This window comes from Syngnathoides biaculeatus, chromosome 7, assembly GCF_019802595.1.
Source record: "Syngnathoides biaculeatus isolate LvHL_M chromosome 7, ASM1980259v1, whole genome shotgun sequence".
Taxonomy (NCBI): domain Eukaryota; kingdom Metazoa; phylum Chordata; class Actinopteri; order Syngnathiformes; family Syngnathidae; genus Syngnathoides; species Syngnathoides biaculeatus.
Window position 1 is genome coordinate 5,186,908 of NC_084646.1, and position 20,310 is coordinate 5,207,217.

Consider the following 20,310-nt stretch of genomic DNA (forward strand, 5'->3'; position numbering starts at 1 on the left):
AACGATTGAAATGTTCAGAGAACGTTGACCAGAACGTCATGGTGTGACGGATCCTTTTTATTAGCATTATGCTAGCGGTCTTTCATAAGATAAATTTAATGTGCTTTGGTTATTACACAATATGTAGTCGTCTTTGTTCTTTTGTTTCGTTTTAAAGGAAACTTTAACTGGGAGTGGCAATAAGCACTGCACTTGACCTCAGTTTTGAAGACTCGATCCCTATTTGCCAAACTGCCACCACCACTGTCGTCGTCTTTCCCTTTCGGCTTGTCCCGTTAGGGGCCGCCACAGCGTGTCATCTTTTGCCATCTTAGCCTATCTCCTGCATCTTCCTCTCTTACCTCAACTGCCCTCATGTCTTCCCTCACCACATCCATAAACCTTCTCTTTGGTCTTCCTCTCGCTCTTTTGCCTGGGAGCTCCATCCTCACCATCCTTCTACCAATATACTCACTCTCTCGCCTCTGGACATGTCCAAACCATGGAAGTCTGCTCCCTCAAACCTTGTCTCCAAAACATCCAACTTTGGCTGTCCCTCTAATAAACTCATTTCTAATCCTATCCAACCCGCTTACTCCGAGCGAGAACCTCAACATCTTCATTTCTGCCACCTCCAGTTCTGCTTCCCGGTGTTTTTTTTCTCTAATCCGTACATCATGGCCGGCCTCGTCACTGTTTTCTAATCTTTGCCCTTCATCCTAGCAGATCCTAGCTGCCACCACTGTGATCGCAAAAATCAAGTCCTCCCGACTCATTTCTCAAGCCGCCTCACTCATAAGAGGTACCGCTGTATACTGTGAAAAACCTTAAAAACAATTGCTTGTAAAAAATATATATTTATATATATATATATTGGGGGCACATATGACGCACGGCGATAAAGCGGGAGAACCCCGTATTGACGTTTGTATTCAGGCCAGGCCACAAAGGTAGATAAAATGTCACATTTGAAGGAGCCTTTTAGGACCTCGGCGCCGTGTTTTGACATCCGAAAAGTTCCAAAGGGCACGGCTCCTATATTGGGAACATAGCAGTTGCTCCATTTAGCAAATGGACACAAGAGAGTCCGACCTGCGATCGTACCGCCGCACGCGACGAGAAACGAGTCCCGGCCCCCTCACTGGAGGCAACTGTCTCCACAAGTTAAAAGTTCCATCTGTCTGCTCCTTGAAAAGCGACCTTGACATCAGATGCATCTGATCCCAGGCCCATAAAACCGGGGAGCCGTCGCCTCGGGGCACATTTGTGTGTGCACGCACTCCCTCATGCAGACACACTCCGGGTCTGGACTCGTGTGGTCCAGGTCAGTGCAGCAGGTGGCCAAGGTTGGTCGACAACAGGGATAATAGAAATGATATAAAACCCAAAAGTAACGCTTCAAAGGTAAAGAAGATTAAAAGTTTTTTTTTCCTGGTAGGGAGACAATTCTGAACTTGGACCCTGGTTTTCAAGATCATCCAAAAAAATCAGTTGGAGTCCTGAAACCTGGGAGTTAGGTGAGAATTGACAGAATATATTTCATAAGCGCAAAAGCATATTTTGTCCCAAAACGTTTATTGTTCTTCTGGACTACAATACTTGGATGGACAGGCAATAAATAGATGGATTGATCTTTGGGGCAATATATGAAAACATTTATTGGATTATTGATTTGAACCAAGAAAGAAATGTTTGAAACGATGGGATTTTTTTGCATGATCTTTGATGATCTTTCCTGGTAGAGAAACAATTTTGAACTTGGACCCTTGTTCTCAAGATCATCTAAAAAATCAGTTGGAGTCCAAAAACCTGGGAGTTAGGTGAGAATTGACAGAATATATTTCATAAGCGCAAAAACATATTTTGTCCAAGAAACTGGATTGGTCTTCTGGACTACAGTACATGGATAGACAGTTAATAAATAGATGGAATGATCATTGGTGCAATATATGAAAACATTTACTGGATTATTGCTTTGAACCAAGACAGAAATGCTTGACACGATTACATTTTTTTAATGATCTTTGATGATCTTTCCTGGTGGAGAGACCATTTTGAACTTGGAACTTGGTTTTCTAAAACCTGGGAGTTAGGTGAGAATTGACAGAATACATTTCATAAGCACAAAAGTATATTTTTTTCCAAGAAACTGGATTGTTCTTCTTGACTACAGTACATGGATGGATGGTTAATAAAAAGATGGATTGATCTTTGGGGCAATATATGAAAACATTTATTGGATAATTGCTTCGAACCAAGAGAGAAATGTTTGAAAAGATTACATTTCTCTGATGATCTAGCCAGTATTGTCCTTTTACAAACGAACAAAAAAAAAAAACGCATAAGGTTTACAACACTTAATGGCACAACCTTGTCGTTAAAAGTGTACACAACAGCCATAAAGAAAAAGCGCACGCGTCAGCAAAAGCGCGAGGCAATTTGTCTACGTGATGAGTCGCACTTCATCATCGCATTTTCCGCTCGCCGTCGCACATTTACATACGCGTCTCGTCAGTCAAGTGCCGGCTTTTGTGCGTTAAATCAATCTCGCCAGGCCGGAAACCGGCTTTTCCTTTGCGGTGTTCCGAGCGAGCGCTCCGTCTCCGGCGAGGTAAAATAACGCACGGACGCGCAAACGTCGGGCCCTCGGAGTGGAATTAATCGCGAGGCCGTCGAGGAGTTGCTCGGGAAGCGTCCCGGCTGCGGTTGCATCTGGAGCGCTCGGATACAAGACACCAAGTTGCCAGAAAAGAAAAAAAAAAAACACATGCGTGCTGAAAAACAAAACAAGTGCGGACGTTTCTAGAGACCGGATCACGGCTAATCCCGGATTCGCTAAGTAAACTCGGTGGCGCTCGATGGTTGTTAGCCGACTTGGGCCCAGGTCTCTAATGTCTAATAAATGTAACGAGCAAGACCGTTAACTATTATTGAGCTTACACTTTGCTTCCGTTTACGAGGTGGGTGATCGTTTTATTTTGGACCGCTGACGTTAACAAGAATACATGACCACGTTACCCCCAACGGTGCGCGTTTCCAACAACTCGGAAACTAGATGCCTCATGCTAACGTAGGTAGCAATTAGCGAGTGGTAGCAGGCAGTTTTGGGTCGTGCTGATATTATCCGGTGGTGCCTTGAAATATGAGTGACCTGACTTGCAAGTTTTTAGATCCAGTGAACCCCAACATTATTGTGGAGGACATCTTCCAGACTACTAGTACTGGTGCTCTGTTTAGCTTTTGGGTTTGACGTGATTCGAAAGCCTTGAATTTTTTTTCTTTCGGCTTGTCCCGTTAGAGGTCGCCACAGCACGTCATCTTTTTCCAACTAAGCCCATCTCGTGCATTCTCTTTTCTAACACCCACTGTCCTCGTGTCCTTTTCTTTGGTCTTTCTCTCCCTGTTTTGCCTGGCAGCTCCATCCTCAGCACCCTTCTACCAACAAACTCACTCTCTCACGTCTGGACATGTCCAAACCATCGAAGTCTGCTCTCTCGAACCTTGTCTCCAAAACGTCCAACCTTGGCTGTCCCTCTAATGAGCTCATTTCTAATCCTGCTCACTCTGAGCGAGAACCTCAACATCTTCATTTCTGCTACCTCCAGTTCTGCTTCCTGTTGTTTCTTCAGAGCCGCTGTCTCTAATCCCAGGGTCCGTATGGGTCAGGGCATTTCTGGAATATCGTGAAAAGAAACATTGCCTTTTCCAGGTCTTGGAAAGTCCGGTAAATAAAAAATATTTGGGTCACTGCGACTGGCGCGATCGCACTCTCAAATCTGCACACCCGAGCACAAAAAATCACGCACGTAAAATTTGTTACGTGTAAAAATACACAGACATTCTCAGCGCACAAGAAAACTAATCCAGCAGTGAACCACAGCCTGACTTTTTTTTTTTTTTTTTTCAACACGGAACCACACAGTCTCCTGATAGTTTACCTGACTCCGCCCACCTTCGGCTCTTATATGGGTACACTCATAATTACAAACACCGTCCACCCTCACAGTCTGGCCAGCGTAGAGCAAAGAGTTAGACATGCTGCTTCTGTTTATGCACGATAATAATGGTAAAAGTAAAAAAAAAAAAAAAAAAAAAAAGTGCTGTTGCTTCAATGAATGTTGGGTTATGTGAATAATAGAAGAAAAAGTGGTACAACTGGATGAGATTTTTTTCTTTCTTTTGAGTAAAAGAGGTCTGGTCTGAAGCCAAAGTTGAAAGTACAGGATGAGATGGTGTATAATGTTAAAATTCAACCTTGGCATAATCTGATCGTGGATGAAAGCACAGACAATACAGTGCATGAATAGCTAATTCTATATTTTAAATATAGGCAACATGACATTACCTTTAGATGAAAATACGTGTTCAAGATGTAATTATAGTTTATATTTTTAATAACCATAAATTTCGCAGTCATTATGATGCGCCTACTACATTGATAAGGGTTATTGCAGTCTACCACGGTCAATCCAATATTGGTCATGGAATTTTGGATTTAATAGTTGGAAAGTCAGAGAAAATTCATGGAATTTAGATTTTCTGGAAGTGTATGAACCCTGTAATCCGTACATCATGGCCAGCCTCACCACTGTTTTCTAAACTTTGCCCTTCATCCTAGCAGACACTCTTCTGTCACATAGAACACCAGACACCTTCCGCCAACTGTTCCAATTTGCTTGGACCGGTTTCTTCACTTCCTTACCACACTCACCATTGCTCTGGATTGTTGACCCCAAGTATTTGAAGTCGTCCACCCTCGCATCTCTTCACGCTTCCTCCTCCGCTTCTTCATTCACTCGTTCATATATTCTGTTTTACTTCGGCTAATCTTCATTCCTCGCCTTTCCAGTGCGTACCTCCCTCTTTCTAATTGTTCCTCCACCTGTTCCCTGCTTTCACTGCATGTCACAATATCTGCGAACATCAAGGTCCAAGGGGATTCCAGTCTAACCTCGTCTGTCAGCCTATCCATTTCTACCGCAATCAGGGAGGGGCTCAACGCGGACACCCGATGCAGTCCCACCTCCACCTTAAATTCTTCTGACACCTCTCTGGCATTTCATCTGAAAGCCTCGCTCTCGACCAATTTAAACATTATTGGATGGGGTTGCCACACGCTGACAAGGGGACTGCAGCCCTCCTCGCACGGGAAGAACTGATGGCCGAACCTTGACGAGAAGGCCGAAGGTGAACCATCCCAGAGGGCAAGGTGTGACCCTGTTGCATGATGGGAGAAATGTGTGTGTGCGTGTATGAGAGAGAGACGTTGACGGAGAAGCCTTCACTGTTGAGAGTGATGGAGTGGGATTGAGCGGACAGAAGGTTACAGTTGCCAGGGACGACGCCGGGGGGTTTCCTGGAGGGGGCCGACTGTACTGTACCTGCCATCGATCACAAGCGTGCGCTTGTTTGTGTGCGCGTGCGTGTCAAAGGGGCTTCTGCCTGTCATAACGCTCTAATCCTGAGTGACATTTATCCAGGGAGGCCTTTGCTCATTCAACCATCCGTCACCACCCGTCCCCCACCCCACCCACCCCGACCCCCTTGTGTGTCCGCACACGCGTGCGTTGTGTATGTCAAGCGGCAGCCGTGACTGGCACGTTGGCAGATTCCCCTCAGTGATCACTTTGTGCGTGCCCGTGTGTTTCTTTCGCAGACAAGACTTGACCCCCCCCCCCCCCATGCGCTTGTGGAGGAGGATGAAAGCAAAGATTCTTTCATTTTAGTTCTTTTTGACGCTCGGCAGGGTTTAATAAGAGTCGATTGGACTAGTTTGCCCCTCTTGACACCCCCACACACGAACCTCTTTTTTGACTGCCGCACTTTGCTAAATAAAGCAACATTGATGGGTAACGATTAAAGATGGCGGCCACAGGTCTTCCATGTGGAACGGAAATTGCGTATTGTATGATCGTTACCTACCCCGATTTTTCATGTAGAATGATATTTTTCCGTCCGCCAGCAAAATCATGCCAAATCACGCGTGCCAACTTTTTTTTTTTTTTTTTTTTTCCAAAAAATCAACAACCAACAAATCTATGCTCATATTAATCGTTTAAACCGTAAATATACCCCAAACTATTAAACACTTTATCATTCCAAATTCATCTGGCACAAAATAATACTGTTAAACGTAAAAGGTTTACAGAGGATTTGCACGTGGTAAAAACTCTCCAGAACTTGCACTAACAACCCAGGCTAAACTGAGCTGTGCAGGGAGTCCTCGGGTTACGACGGTCTCGACCTATGACGTTTCGACTTTACAACACCCGTCCCCCGTCACCCATTTTGTCTGGCTATTGCTTGTCCGTGTTTGTGCGCCGGGAGTACCTTCACATTTTTCGCCCTCCTTTTTAGACGTTATCGCCCCAAAGAAGAAATCCGTGTCTTTTAGCAATGCTTCTGCAGCCATAAGAAAACTCATTACCATGCAAACTAAGCTCAAGATCATAAAAAGATTGAAAGAAGGGAGAGACAGCAACACCACCAAGGCTTCGGTCGGTCGATCGTGGTGACAATTATTAAAGACAAAGCCCATATTTTAGCGCATGTGATGGGTTCTGTTCCAATACCAGACTCAGTGATCACAAAACAAGGTTCTTTGATGCTTGTCGAGATGGAAAGGATCGAGGACCAGGTTCCTTGGCAATGGCTAAGCACCGCCTCCCCTTCTTCTTCTCCATCCACCTCTCAGCAGTAATGCTAAGTACATCATCTTGTTCATTATAATATATTTGTTTTTTTGTACAAAGTATTTTGATGTAAAGTCTGATTTTAATGGCGGAATCCGACTAAACTCGATATTCGACTTAAGTCGCTACTCTAGGAACAGATCTCAGTCGTAGACCGAGGACTCTCTGTATAATGGTCGAGATGGGTCACTTCGCCGGATCTCCTTGACACCAATTACTGCTTTCCTACTCAGCCAGATTGATCTTGTGGCCTCTTATGGTACAAAAGAAGAATTTGTGAACAGCAAACTTCAGATAGGCGGAGTTTCACTGCATCCACGTGCTGGAAAAAAAATCCCTCAAACGTATCCAGAAAAGTTACGGCGGCTAAAATGTGTTGCCCGGCAACACTCGCGACAATGCGAGGCCTTGTTGATGACGAGGAGGAGAGGGACCTCTTCATCGCCTCCACCGCCACACGACCTTCTGAGGGTCACGGCGCTAATGCATCGATGTATTATACGAACGACGCTGCATTATCACTGCGCTGTGTGGGCACTCGTTGGCTCTACCTGCTGATTTAGAGCGTTTACTGGACTGGAATGGAGATTAAAAACATTAAAAGGGTCCCCAACCCCCACCCCACCCCCACTTCCCTGTCAGCGCAGCGTGAATGTATTACTTAACAGCGCCTCGGGCCAAGGAAGAAACTACTACGCCGAGAGTTATGACTTTTACTACACTGAAGCCTGTAAGCATCACGCTACATATATTGCTTCTGGAAAGTATTTACAGCTGTTCACTTTTTCCACATTTTGTTTTGTTACATCCTTATTTCAAAATGGAATGCCTTACGACTTCTAACTCATTCACTCGGCGAACTGTCATCGTTTCTCAAAATCGTAAAACACATTTTCAACTACCGAGCACAAGATAGGCATGGTGCTTAGCATGTACTGTCCATATAGAGCTCGTGCGCGTGACGTCGCCATTTTCACGGCGCCATATTGTCGGTCAAAAAGAGCTGCTTAAAAAAAAAAAAAAATGGCAGGGAGTCTTCTCCAACGTACACAGAAGCATGTTGCAGCCACACATTAAACTTCGGTAAACCTCTCTCCGACAGACATTTTTTTTTTTTTTTTAAATATGCATTGTTCTCAAATGACTCCAATGCGCATTTAAAAAAAGAAAATAAACCGTCACGTAGGTTAACCTGTGGCCGCAAGACGCTTCCGTGTACGGGGGCTGGAGCCTTATTTTCTTTTTTTAAATACGCATTGAACTCATTTGAGAACAATTCTTATTATAAAAAAAAAAAAAATCTGTCACAGAGAGATTTACCGAAGTTTAACGTGTGGCCGCAACGCGCTTCCGTGTACGGTGGAGCTGACTCGCTGTCTTTTTTTTTTCCAATCTTAGTTAATGAATGCGAGTTTGTGTAAAACCAGGGGTCATTTATTAAAATATTGGTATTTGTATTGAAAAAATCTGAGTGGCGCCATCACTATGTGGAATTTATTCTTGATTGAGAACAGATCCAGCAACGGAGTATTTGTATGCGTCCAGATTTTTCTACGCTTTCAAACTCTTCCGTGTAAATCTCGACGACTTACTCACCAGATTTGCGTGTTGATCCAGTTGTCCAAGACGAAAAAACATCGACTTCGGCATTAAATTAAATTAAATATGGGTCCAAGTTTCTCTCATTTTTCCACGCACCTTCGTTTACAATCACCTTCTAAATGTTTAACGGTGTCGGACAAAACTCTGGGAGACGTATTTTCGTGTCGTATTCCAACCGACTTTGCTTGACCGGCAATATGGCCAGTCACGTGATTTCGGCGACTCTCATAACTCCATACATAACTCTGTTCGAGTGTGAGGTTCTTAAACTTGGATAAAAAAAAATTAAAATTGGACTTCCAATGTGTTGGCATTCCTCTCCCTCATAATCGACGTGAAAAGCCGAGAATAACCCCTCTTGAATTGCGGTTGACGAACGTAAACGTCCGTGGCAGTGAACGAATGAAGCTGTAGAAACATCTCAATGATGATCAGTGAAAGAGGGCGCACCGCGACAAATGGCCAGGTGACCCGCAAATCTTTTGATAATGCCGTGTAAAAAAATGTTTCAAAAAAAAAAAAAAAGAGTTGGAGGTCCTCTTCTTCCTCTGTTCTGTATTCAGCACAGGAGCGAACAAGGTCGATGCGGGAAGACCATGGCCCACGCTCGCACGCTGCTGACATTCTCACACAATGAAGGCGATGAGAGCAAAAAAAAAAATAAATAAAAATATGTCCACAAAGAGACGAGAACACGAGCGTATTGATCGGTGTCATTCATATGATAGCGCACTTCACCGCAAACAAAACTTTTTCTTTTCTTTTTTTTTTTTTTTTCCACTTAGATCGGTGATTGTCTTTTCTGCTCCGTGAGATTGATTATCCCCAAGGTAAAAGATGATGGACGACCCTGAACGCCTGCCCTAAAAGTGTGTGTGTGTGTGTGTGTGTGTGTGTGTGTGTGTGTGTGTGTGTGTGTGTGTGTGTGTGTGTGTGTGTGTGTGTGTGTGTGTGTTTGCAGGGCAGGATCGCAGCGAAGCGACTCTCATCAGGCGCTTTAAGGGCGACGGCGTCCGATACAAGGCCAAGCTCATCGGCCTGGACGAGGTCACCGCCGCCCGTGGAGACAAACTCTGTCAGGACTCCATGATGAAACTCAAGGTGAGAACAGCCGGCCTCTAAATACCTCTTATTTTTTCTTCGTCACGCTATCATAATTGTTCAAATAATGACCTGCGTTCCTTATTTACTCATCTCCAGAGTGGCTGGCTGTGACATTGTAAAGTGAAGAAAATAAGTATTTGAACACCCTGCTATATTGCAAGTTCTCCCACTTAGAAATCACGGAGGGGTCTGAAATTTTCATCGTAGGTGCATGTCCAATGCGAGAGAGATCATCTCAAAAGAAAAATCCAGAAATCACAATCTATGATTTTTTTTTAAACGATTTGTGTGATACAGCTACAAATAAGTATTTCAAAATCTGAGGAAACCAATGTTAATATTTGGTACAGTAGCCTTTGTTTGCAATTACAGAGGTCAAGCGTTTCACCAGGTTTGCACACACTGCAAGGGGGGATTTTGGCCCACTCCTCCACACAGATCTAATCTAGATCAGACAGGTTTCCGGGCTGTCGCCAAAAGTTTTAGCTCCCTCCAAAGATTTTCTATTGGCTTTAGATCTGGAGATTGACAAGGCCACGCCAGAACCTTGATACGCTTCTTACGGAACCACTCCTTGGTTTTCCTGGCTCTGTGCTTCTGGTCATTGTCATGTTGAAAGAGCCAGCACGACCCATCTTCAATGAGGGAAAGAGGTCGTTCCCCAAAATCTCACAAAACATGGCCTCGGTCATTCTCTCCTTAATACAGTGCAGTTGTCCTGTCCCATGTGCAGAAAAAACACCCCCAAAGCATGATGCTATGACCCCCATGCTTCACAGTAGGGACGGTGTTCTTGGGATGGAACTCATCATTCATCTTCCTCCAAACAAAAACAAAAGGTTCCATTTTGGTCTCATCTGACCACAAAACTTTCTCCCATGACTCCTCTATAAACTTAAGACGGGCCTTGACATGTGCTGGTTTCAGCAGGGGAACCTTCCGTGCCATGCATGATTTCAAACCATGACGTCTTAGTGTATTACCAACAGTCACCTTGGAAACGGCGGTCCCAGCTCTTTTCAGGTCACTGACCAAGTCCTGTCGTGTAGTCCTGGGGTGATTCCCTCACTTTTCTAAGGATCATTGAGACCCCACGAGGTGATATCTTGCATGGGGCTCCACTCCGATTGAGATTGACCGCAATGTTTAGCTTCATCCATTTTCTAATGATTTCTCCAACAGTCGACCTTTTTCCTGGTATCTTTGGACAGCTCTTTGGTCTCGGCCATGTAACAAGTTTGAGTCTTACTGATCGTATGGGGTGGACAGGTTGTCTTTATGCAGCTCATGACCTCACACAGGTGCATTTGATTCAGGATAATAGTGGAAGTGGACATTTAAAGGCAGACTAACGGGTCTTTGAGGGTCAGAATTCAAGCTCATAGGTGTTCAAATACTAATTTGCAGCTGTGTCACACAAATAAAATTTAAAAAAAAAAATCAAACATTGTGATTTCTGGATTTTTCTTTTTAGATTATCTCTCTCGCAGTGGACGTGCACCTACGATGAAAATTTCACACCCCTCCATGATTTCTATGTGGGAGAACTTGCAATATAGCAGGGTGTTCAAATACTTATTTTCTTCACTGTAATTGTGAAATTGTGGAAATTTAAAAAAGCGGCTGGAACACAAGTGTGTTTTTTTTTTTTTTTTTCCCCGAAACGGGTCTGACACAGTACCTTTGGATTTATTGTCTCGGGGTTTTCCAGAAAGAAAAGTAAAGAGCATCAGGAGACGAGGTTAGCTCTATGGATGAGAGAGGTGAAAGTCTCATTTGCAAGGACAGGAACAATTACAGGCAGAGGAAGACAGATGGGCTAGTTAGCCGGAAAAAGGGGAAGCGGCGGTGGAGAATCATTTGGATGAGAGGTGAGTGAGGAAGACGAGGGATGATGAAGATAGATGCGGGGGGGAAAAAAAGTGAGCCGCAAAGCCAACATATTTTGTTGTCGTCGTCGTCGTCGTCTCCCCCAACACACAATTTAAAACCAGAAAATGGGCTGAAATCGGATCCCTTAATCGGGACTTTGTCTCATTTACTGTTGATGAGGCAACGCTCATCCCGCCCCTTATGCCGGTGGGCCACTGGCGAGTGCAGATTCAGTTACCATGACGACCGGGGGCAGAGCACAAGAAGCTCGACGGGCTGGCTCTCCCCCTCTCGCCGGTGAGTGTATACGTAATATCGGCCTGCATCGTGCCGCACAGCGTGTATGTGTAGCAGTGCGCTGGATTTGGCAATTTCTTTTTGACCGCCGCCTCTTCTGCGTGGCGCAATAGGGTGTCTCTCTTTCATCTCGCCGGTAAGTGTATTCCTGGGTCCCACCAGCGTTTTTAACTGCTGGCTATATCTCGCCAGCAAGTGTAACTGTGGGTTGGACCTAGCCAGCAAGCGTACCTGTTCTAGTCTCTCAGTTTTGTTTTTTTTTTTACTCTTGCCATCTCGCCAGGAGGTGTATGCGTAACCGTGGAATGCTGAGTGAGAATGTGTGAAGGAATACTGTATTTTAAGAAGTGGGTTTTAATAGATGTACACGTTTAGAGTATGTGGGAAAAGTAAGTGCTTTTTTCAGAAGGTCAGCTTTTCACGTTTTTGGCCTGGGTCCAGATCAGATCCCCTGAAATTGATGTACGTATCTCTGTAAAAGTATTTGAACACAGGCAGCCATTCACATATAATACCCAAAGACACGTCACTAAACGCAATAATCTCAAAAGTGCGTTTCGCCACTTCAAGAGTTGGAAGTTGGAAGGGCCTGATTCATTATTTATTGTCACTGTCACTCTTCATCTCGCCAGTAAGTATATTCCTGGGTCCCACCAGCGTTTTTAACTGCTGGCTATATCTCGCCAGCAAGTGTAACTGTGGGTTGGACCTAGCTAGCAAGTGTACCTGTTCTCGTCTCTGTTTTTTTTTTTTTTTTTAACTCTCGCCATCTCGCCAGGAGGTGTATGCATAACAGTGGAGAACAGAGAACATGTTAAGGAATCCTGTACTCTAAAAAGTGTGTTTTAATAGATGTACACATTTAGATGCTGTGGGAAAAGTAGGTGCTTTTTTCAGAAGGTCAGCTTTTCACGTTTTTGGCCTGGGTCCAGATCAGATCCCCTGAAATTGATGTACGTATCTCTGTAAAAGTATTTGAACACAGGCAGCCATTCACATATAATACCCAAAGACACGTCACTAAACGCAATAATCTCAAAAGTGCGTTTCGCCACTTCAAGAGTTGGAAGTTGGAAGGGCCTGATTCATTATTTATTGTCACTGTCACTCTTCATCTCGCCAGTAAGTATATTCCTGGGTCCCACCAGCGTTTTTAACTGCTGGCTATATCTCGCCAGCAAGTGTAACTGTGGGTTGGACCTAGCTAGCAAGTGTACCTGTTCTCGTCTCTGTTTTTTTTTTTTTTTTTTAACTCTCGCCATCTCGCCAGGAGGTGTATGCATAACAGTGGAGAACAGAGAACATGTTAAGGAATCCTGTACTCTAAAAAGTGTGTTTTAATAGATGTACACATTTAGATGCTGTGGGAAAAGTAGGTGCTTGTTTCAGAAGGTCAGCTTTTCACGTATTTTGCGTGGGTCCAGATCGGATGCCCTGGAATTGATGTACGTATCTCTGTAAAAGTATTTGAACACGGGCAGCCGTTCACATATATCACCCAAAGCCACGTCACTAAATGCAATCTCAAAAGTGCGTTTCGCCACTTCAAGAGTTGGAAGTTGGAAGAGCCCGATTCATTATTTATTGTCCTACAGGAGGTATTTGAATTGGGAGAGGCGGGCGGGGGGGGTGGGGTGGGGGGGGGGTGCATTTCAGCTGGAGGTGACGAAGGGCCGAGGAGAGGAGAGACAGCTCATTGATCAAACACCTTCCCTCCTCCTCATTTACGGCTACGGCAAATCCATCAAGAGCTTTTCTCTGATCTCCTTCGCCCCCTTTCTTCCACGCGAGCCGCTCCTTCCTCCTCCGAAGCCGAAGGAACGTCTCACCCTCGCAGGTGCGGTCCGGGCATTTATGAATCATCAATGTGTCATTCCGAGCCGACGCGACGGGGTTATGTTTTCACCAAGGCGTTGCAAATGAACTTCAGCCCACATCTGTCCAGCCTTATTTCGCCACTCACTATTGATTTTTCTACGCCTCCTTTGAGGCTTTGGATAGCTCAGCTTGTCAACGACTTTTAGTTTACAAAGTATCTGAGAGCCGAATATGATATCGTAGGGCTCGGTGATATGACCTTAAAACAAAAATCCGTTTTCTGATTTTAACTGTAACCCAACCTACGCCAATCCCTTTGCCCTCTATTTGCAGAAAAAGCAAACAAATCCTGGGTTTGATTTTGCTTTTGTTTATTTATTTATGTGTTTATTTCAGGGGGGTTGCTTAATGCTTCCTCATACCAAATATATTTTGAAACAGATTTTTTTTCTCCATTTTCCATTGCTTTTAGTTGCATCAACTTCCATTCAAATCATAACAATAAATGTTTTCCCCTCTCTCTCCTTTAAAAAAAAAAAAAGTAAATTTTTTTCAGACTTTTGTAAATTAATTAATTAATTTTAAAAAATAGATATACTATAATTTCCGGACTACACGCCGCGACTTTTTTCCACATGCTTTCAACCCTGCGGTTTATGCGGGGATGGAGCTAATATATGCTCCGAGGAAATGACTTACTGGCCTTGTTAGTGCTGCGCTAGCGTTAGCACTGTGCTAGCTTGTTGCTGTTGTGTTACTGGTGTGTCTCGCTGATATTTACTGGTAAGTTTTATTTTAACCAGCCCTGTTAGCGCTAGGTTTAGCTAGCTAGCTTTTTAGCTTTAGTGCTAAAGCTAGTGCTAACGTAGGGCTCAGCAAACTTTTTGAGGCTGAGGGCTACTTCGTGAGCACCGATCATATGAAGGGCTACGTGACCTGTTTGCGGCAAATGTCAGACTCAGCTCATTACACGTACATCAAATATTTTTGTTTTAATTTACTGTAGTAAATGACATTACAGGTATTTTAAAACATTAATTCACGTAAGCAAGTCAGATTCAGAATTTAAAGCACAAATAATAGTAATAATTTGTGGCCTATGGTATTTGGAGAACATAAGGGCCGCCTTATATGGTCCTCCCGCGGCACTGCGTTGGTGACCCCTGTGCTAACGCTAGCGCCGCACTAACGCTGTGTTAGCGTGAAACTCTTTCTGTGTACCGTCTTTCTTTGTAAATATCTCCTGTTTCAATGTGGGTGTCAATGTGGGCAATTGCGGCTTTTACACAGCTGCGGTGCATGTACGTACCAAATGGTATTTCCTTTACAAATGTACTGGGTGAGGCTTGTAACCAGGTGCGCTCTGTCGGCCAGGAATTACAGCACAGTATATTTCAAACATTTAACAATTTAACGTCATCAAATAAGCCGTCAAACTGCACGGCTTGGCCGAGCCACCCCAATGACTACTTTTAATTCCAAGCCTTTTTACTTGTTTAATAAACACGGCGTTTACCACTTCATTTTGTCAGAGGTATTTGACGAGATTGTTTCAACGCAATTTCCTCTTGTGACAAAATAACTCAAAACATATTCTTTTGTGTTCTTTGTTTTCTTGATCACTATTCCCTAAGACTGTCGGATCATCCCTTAATTGATGTCAAGTACATGTCAAGCATGTTGCGCTGCCGTTTGAATCCTTTTTTCTTTTTTTTTTTTTTTTTTTTTGTTGAATGTTTCCTTCCTCAGGGTATCGCTGCGGCGGCTCGGTCCAAAGGCGAACACAAGCAGAAAGTGTTCCTGACTGTTTCCTTTGGAGGGATCAAAATCTTTGATGAGAAGTCAGGGGTAAGCAAACCGCTCCCTCCATCTTTGTGTGCGTTTGTTAATGGGTAGGCCGACGACACGGCATTGTGTTTTCCCCGCCGTTAATGAGCCATCTCTTGGCGGGGGTGGGGTGGGGGTGGGATGCCCCCCGGGGGAAATCAGGAGGGCCTAATTGAAACCCCAAGAACAAGACCCTCGGTAGATGAGAGAACATGGCTGTCCCATTGTCTGCCTCGATGTTAAAAAAAAAAAAAAAAACTTGTTTGTATTGGTTCAACTTTTGTTTGCTGATTATCCTCCCTGCTGTGTTTTTAGTCGGTCAAAATCACTCCCAGCTGTCAGTTGGGGCTTCCTCCTTCATGACGCTAATGACATCGCTGACATTTTGAAAAATCAATACATAAATAGCCTCCTGCCGTGTTATCGTGAACATTTGGGGACTAATTTTCACGTGCGAAGTTACTCGTGTGCTTATCTGTCCGGCTGTTCAATACGTCAGTGTATTTTTGTACAGTTTGTTGCTCAAAGGAGCTAAAATTAACGACCATAAGTATGTCAGACTTTTAAAACTATAGATCCATATTGTATTTTTAAAAATACATGATTTCTTCTTACGCAGACTTTTGCTTATTGTAAGTCGGCCAAGAACATATCCAAAGCAATCAATAAGGTCATAAAATGAGCTTGAAAAGACAGAAGTGTTTTGGAATACCATCCATCCATCAATTCATTTTCTTAGCCGCTTATCCGCACAAGGGTCACGGGCAGTGCTGGAGCCTATCCCACCTGTCAACAGGCAAGAGGCAGGGTACACACTGAACCGGCTGTGAGACAATCGCAGGGCACAAAGAGACAAACAGTCGCACTCACAATCACACCTTAGGGGCAATTTAGAGTGGCCAATAAATGTTGCATGTTTTTGGAATGTGGGAGAAAACCCACGCAGGCACGGGGAGAACATGCAATCTCCACGCAGGTGGGTCCGGGATTGAAACCGGCACCTCAGAACTGTGAGGCCAACGCTTTACCAGCTGCACCACCGTGCCGCCCGTTTTGGGATACTAGTTGGTCTTTCTTAGTTTTTGTCACTTGTGGACTTCTTTTTCCCCCCCTGTTCTATATTGACAAGTTGAGTGTATTGCTAGGAGCATAGACGGATGCACCTGATTTAAAAAACAAAACAAAAACCTTTCTTTAGACTGATGATCTCTCACATATTTTTTTAATCTGTGTTTCCTTGCGGCACAATAATGGTCCGCAGCCCCGCGGTTGAGCACCACTGTTCTGTCGTCGTAGAAATTTTACAACATAGTGCGGCGTGAGCTAGTTTTTCCACCTCACTTAATCCGAATGACCGTGATTGGTGGCAAGCGGGCGATACGAAGCCGGCTGCCCCGCTCGCCGCCCCCCTTTGTCAGCCCAGGCGGCGAGCCCCGAGATTTACACCTCGATGGCGCGTAGTCGGCCGTAACTCACGGGCGCGGCGCCGGTGACCGGTGGCCTCCCGCGTGGCGGCCGTATTTCACCCGGCCGAGCTCATCCCGCCGGCGGCGTCGTCCGTCTTGCCTCTTTTTATGTCCGTCGTCGGTCTTTGTCTCGGGCCCAAGACGGAGGGACGATGAAATAAAGACACAATGCGGACCGAGTCGGAGGCACGGGTGGGGAATAGGCAAGCGTATGTCAAAGTAAAGCTTCCCATAGGGAGACTTTGTCCTCTGTCTCCGCACATTAATATTAACTATGGCGATATGCCGTCCTCACTATCAGTCCTAATGGATAGGCAGAGTTCGAGAGAGAGACAGCCGGAATGACTCTGCTGAGGTTCAGGGTTCTTGACAGTCTCATTCCCGACCCGCGCATCACTCACGGGGATGGGCGGATGGACGCACGGTCTCGGGCGACAGGATGGATGGCCGCTCGCTCCCGGAGGAGGGAAGGTCGTCCGGAGCGGAGTGGGGGGCGGGGGGGGGGGGGGGGGGGGGGATGGCTGGCGCTTGAGATGGAGGGCAAGAAGAGAGGAGACATTAATCTTAACAGAGGGCACGTTCCTCTTTCTCGAGCTCGCGTTCAGACCCGTGCACCCGTATTGGAAACGCGTACATGCCCAAGAACTGAACTGTTCCGTTGTAAGAATTGTGACAGTTGTACGTGCTCGGTGTGCAATGACTTTAGGATTGGAGTTCTATGCTCTGACCGCTTTATTTTGGTTGGAACGCGAGCTGCAGCTCTTTTAGTACTTTTTTTTTTTTTGGGAGTCCAGTCAGAAGACCATTACAATAGTCAAGTCTACTTGAGATAAAGGCATGGATGAGCTTTTCTTGGTCTGCTTGACTTCACACTTGACAAGACTTCACTCCAGATATGTTCTTCCGATGATAGAATATAATAATAATAATAATAATGTACAATAATACCGCAAATCCTTGAAGGCTTTGCTGGTGTGTTGGTCCATCAGTCGAGTCCAACAAGCTCCTCCCCTACTTCCTTTCTGTTCCAGTCATTAGCATCCGTGCTAGCAGAGATTCTCATTGAACAAATTTACACCTCCTCTTCCCAAAAATGGCCAAAAGAAAAGTGAAAGAACAGATTTGCTTTCAAGGCAGGTCATCTGTTCATGAATGTAAAGGGCACACCTGCTTGTCGTGTAATCTGAGACGAAGAATAAAACGAATAGCGTGACATTTTCTACTCTGAGGCAAGGACTGTTCACAGTTGGATATTCATTAAAGGACACTGTCATTTTTGGGGGGGTTATTTAATTGCTGGTCTATGAAAATAAGGGTTTCCATGACAAAGGAACTCGAAAAAGCTGCAGATCCTAAAAGGAGACTAGCAGGAGTCGTGGAGCCTATCATAGCTGTCATCGGGCACGAGGCGGGGTCCACCCAGAACTGGTTGCCAGACAATTGCAGGGCACATGAAGACAGAAAACAGTCGCAGTCGCAATCACACCTTGGGGGCAATTTTGAGTTTCCAATTAACGCATGTTTTGGGGATGTGGGAGGAAACACTGAGGAGAGGCGGCTCAGAAAAGGGATTGATGGATGACTATTTAAGTAAGAAACAAATAAAAGTAAGGTTGAAGGATTCACATGCCTGCAATGAAGGGAAATGGTACATTTTCAATACCGTATTTTCTGGACTTATAGGGCGCACCTACGAACCCTTAATTTTCCCAAAACACGACAGTGCGCCTTATAATCCAGTGCACCTTATATATGGATCAATTTTGAGCCGCAACAGGTCTCGCAACTACCGTAAGCAGCCGCCGACATGCATGCTGGGACATATGACTGCGGGCCATTTCATTTCCATTTGTGAGTTTGTGTCAAGACCCCAAAATGACCCCGACGTCACTGACTTTAACTCGGGGAAAATAATAAAACTGTTTACTCATTTTGGGAGTGAATAGTGATCAGAACGCCGGTTTGTCGTCTAGTAATAAAGTTTGAATAACATTGTCTTTCGTGCAGCTCCGTCTAATGGATGCATAACGTAACCCCAGCCTCTACTATAGCCTCTAATCTATGCGCCTTATAATGCGGTGCGCCTTATCTATGGGGGGGGGGATGAAAATAGGCCATTCGTTGAAGGGTGCGGTTTATAATCCGGTGCGCCTTATAGTGCGCAAAATCCGGTACTGGGTTTGGCTCTCGACTCACTTTGGACCTCTGTGAATTTGGGTTTAACACCCCCGATATAAAGCAACCGTTCTGTAAAGTTTAGGCAAGATTTGTAAAAATGCAACCGTTGACCATGTTCTGAACAACTTCACTGGCCTTGAAGGCTTTAGAAGTCAAATATCCATCTTAAAGGGGAATTCCAGTGCTTCACATGAACAATGTATCCAATAGGTAATGTAATATGTACTCTATTTTGACAACGTGATGTTAAATCCTCTCTCATTTAAGAGTGTTTTGAGAAGATTTTCATCGACAATTACGAATTTTCATGGCCATTTACGCGAGTCATATGACTTACCAAAGGCTCGATTACATTATGCCCAGCGCTGATTTCTCGGACTTATCCTCATCTGACGAAGAAATAGCAATATCGGTTGATCGGGAAGATGGAGGAATACTACAATACAGATTTGAACCTGTGGGTGTAAATAATGTTCAATATCCGCATGTTTCTTCGGGCGGAATGACGCTGGAGTCTGACTAATCAGAGGGCTACGCTCGGGATGTAAGTGTGTAGACAAAGGCTCCCGGAGCTCCGGGCCGGCAGACGCGGAGTCTGACGAGCGAGATCCGGCGGAGGGCGGCGAGCCGAGCTTCGGCATCTGGCGGAGGCCGTTAGCTGATCTTCGACGTCAGGCGGTGGCCGTTAGCCGATCTTCGGCATCAGGCGGTGGCCGTTAGCCGATCTTCGGCGTCTGGCGGAGGCCGTTAGCCGATCTTCGGCGTCAGGCGGTGGCCGTCGGCCGATCTTCGGCGTCCGGCGGAGGCCGTCGGCTGATCTTCGGCGTCCGGCGGAGGCCGTTTGCCGATCTTCGGCGGCCGGCGGAGGCCGTTGGCCGATCTTCGGCGTCCGGCGGAGGCCGTTGGCCGATCTTCGGCGTCCGGTGGAGGCCGTTGGCCGATCTTCGGCGTCCGGCGGAGGCCGTTTGCCGATCTTCGGCGGCCGGCGGAGGCCGTCGGCCGATCTTCGGCGGCCGGCGGAGGCCGTCGGCCGATCTTCGGCGTCCGGCGGAGGCCGTCGGCCGATCTGCGGGGGCCGGCTCGCTCGCCGGACTCCGCGTCATTCCCGTCCGAAGAACCATCTGCGGCTGCCGGCTCCGGACGCCGAAGCTCGCCTCGCTCGTCATTCCCGTCCGGAGAACCGTCCGCGGCTGCTGGCGCACGTAAGTCATATGTCTCGCGAAAATGGCAGCGCCCCTGAAAATTTGTAATTGTCGATAGTAATCTTCTCAAAGCACTATTAAATGATAGAGGATTTAACATGATATTGTCAAAGTAGAGTAGATATTACATGACCTATTGGATACATTGTTTATGCGAGGCACTGGAATTCCCCTTTAACAGGGAGGGCAGGAAGTGCTTGATCAGTAATTCAGGCGTTGCTTTCATTTCATTTCATAGCCAGCATACATTTGCCTACCTTCCACTCTATTGAC

General features: G+C 45.5%; 1 protein-coding gene across 9 annotated transcripts in view; it reads left to right on the plus strand.

Moving 5' to 3' along the window:
- Positions 1-20,310, plus strand: part of dab1a (DAB adaptor protein 1a) — a 289,271-nt gene that overhangs the window by 215,546 nt on the left and 53,415 nt on the right. For all 9 annotated transcript variants that reach the window (XM_061824249.1, XM_061824251.1, XM_061824250.1 and 6 more), the window contains 2 exons: positions 9,235-9,374; positions 15,114-15,212. In XM_061824249.1, the coding sequence (XP_061680233.1) occupies positions 9,235-9,374; positions 15,114-15,212 (239 nt within the window). The remainder of the gene's footprint in view (positions 1-9,234; positions 9,375-15,113; positions 15,213-20,310) is intronic.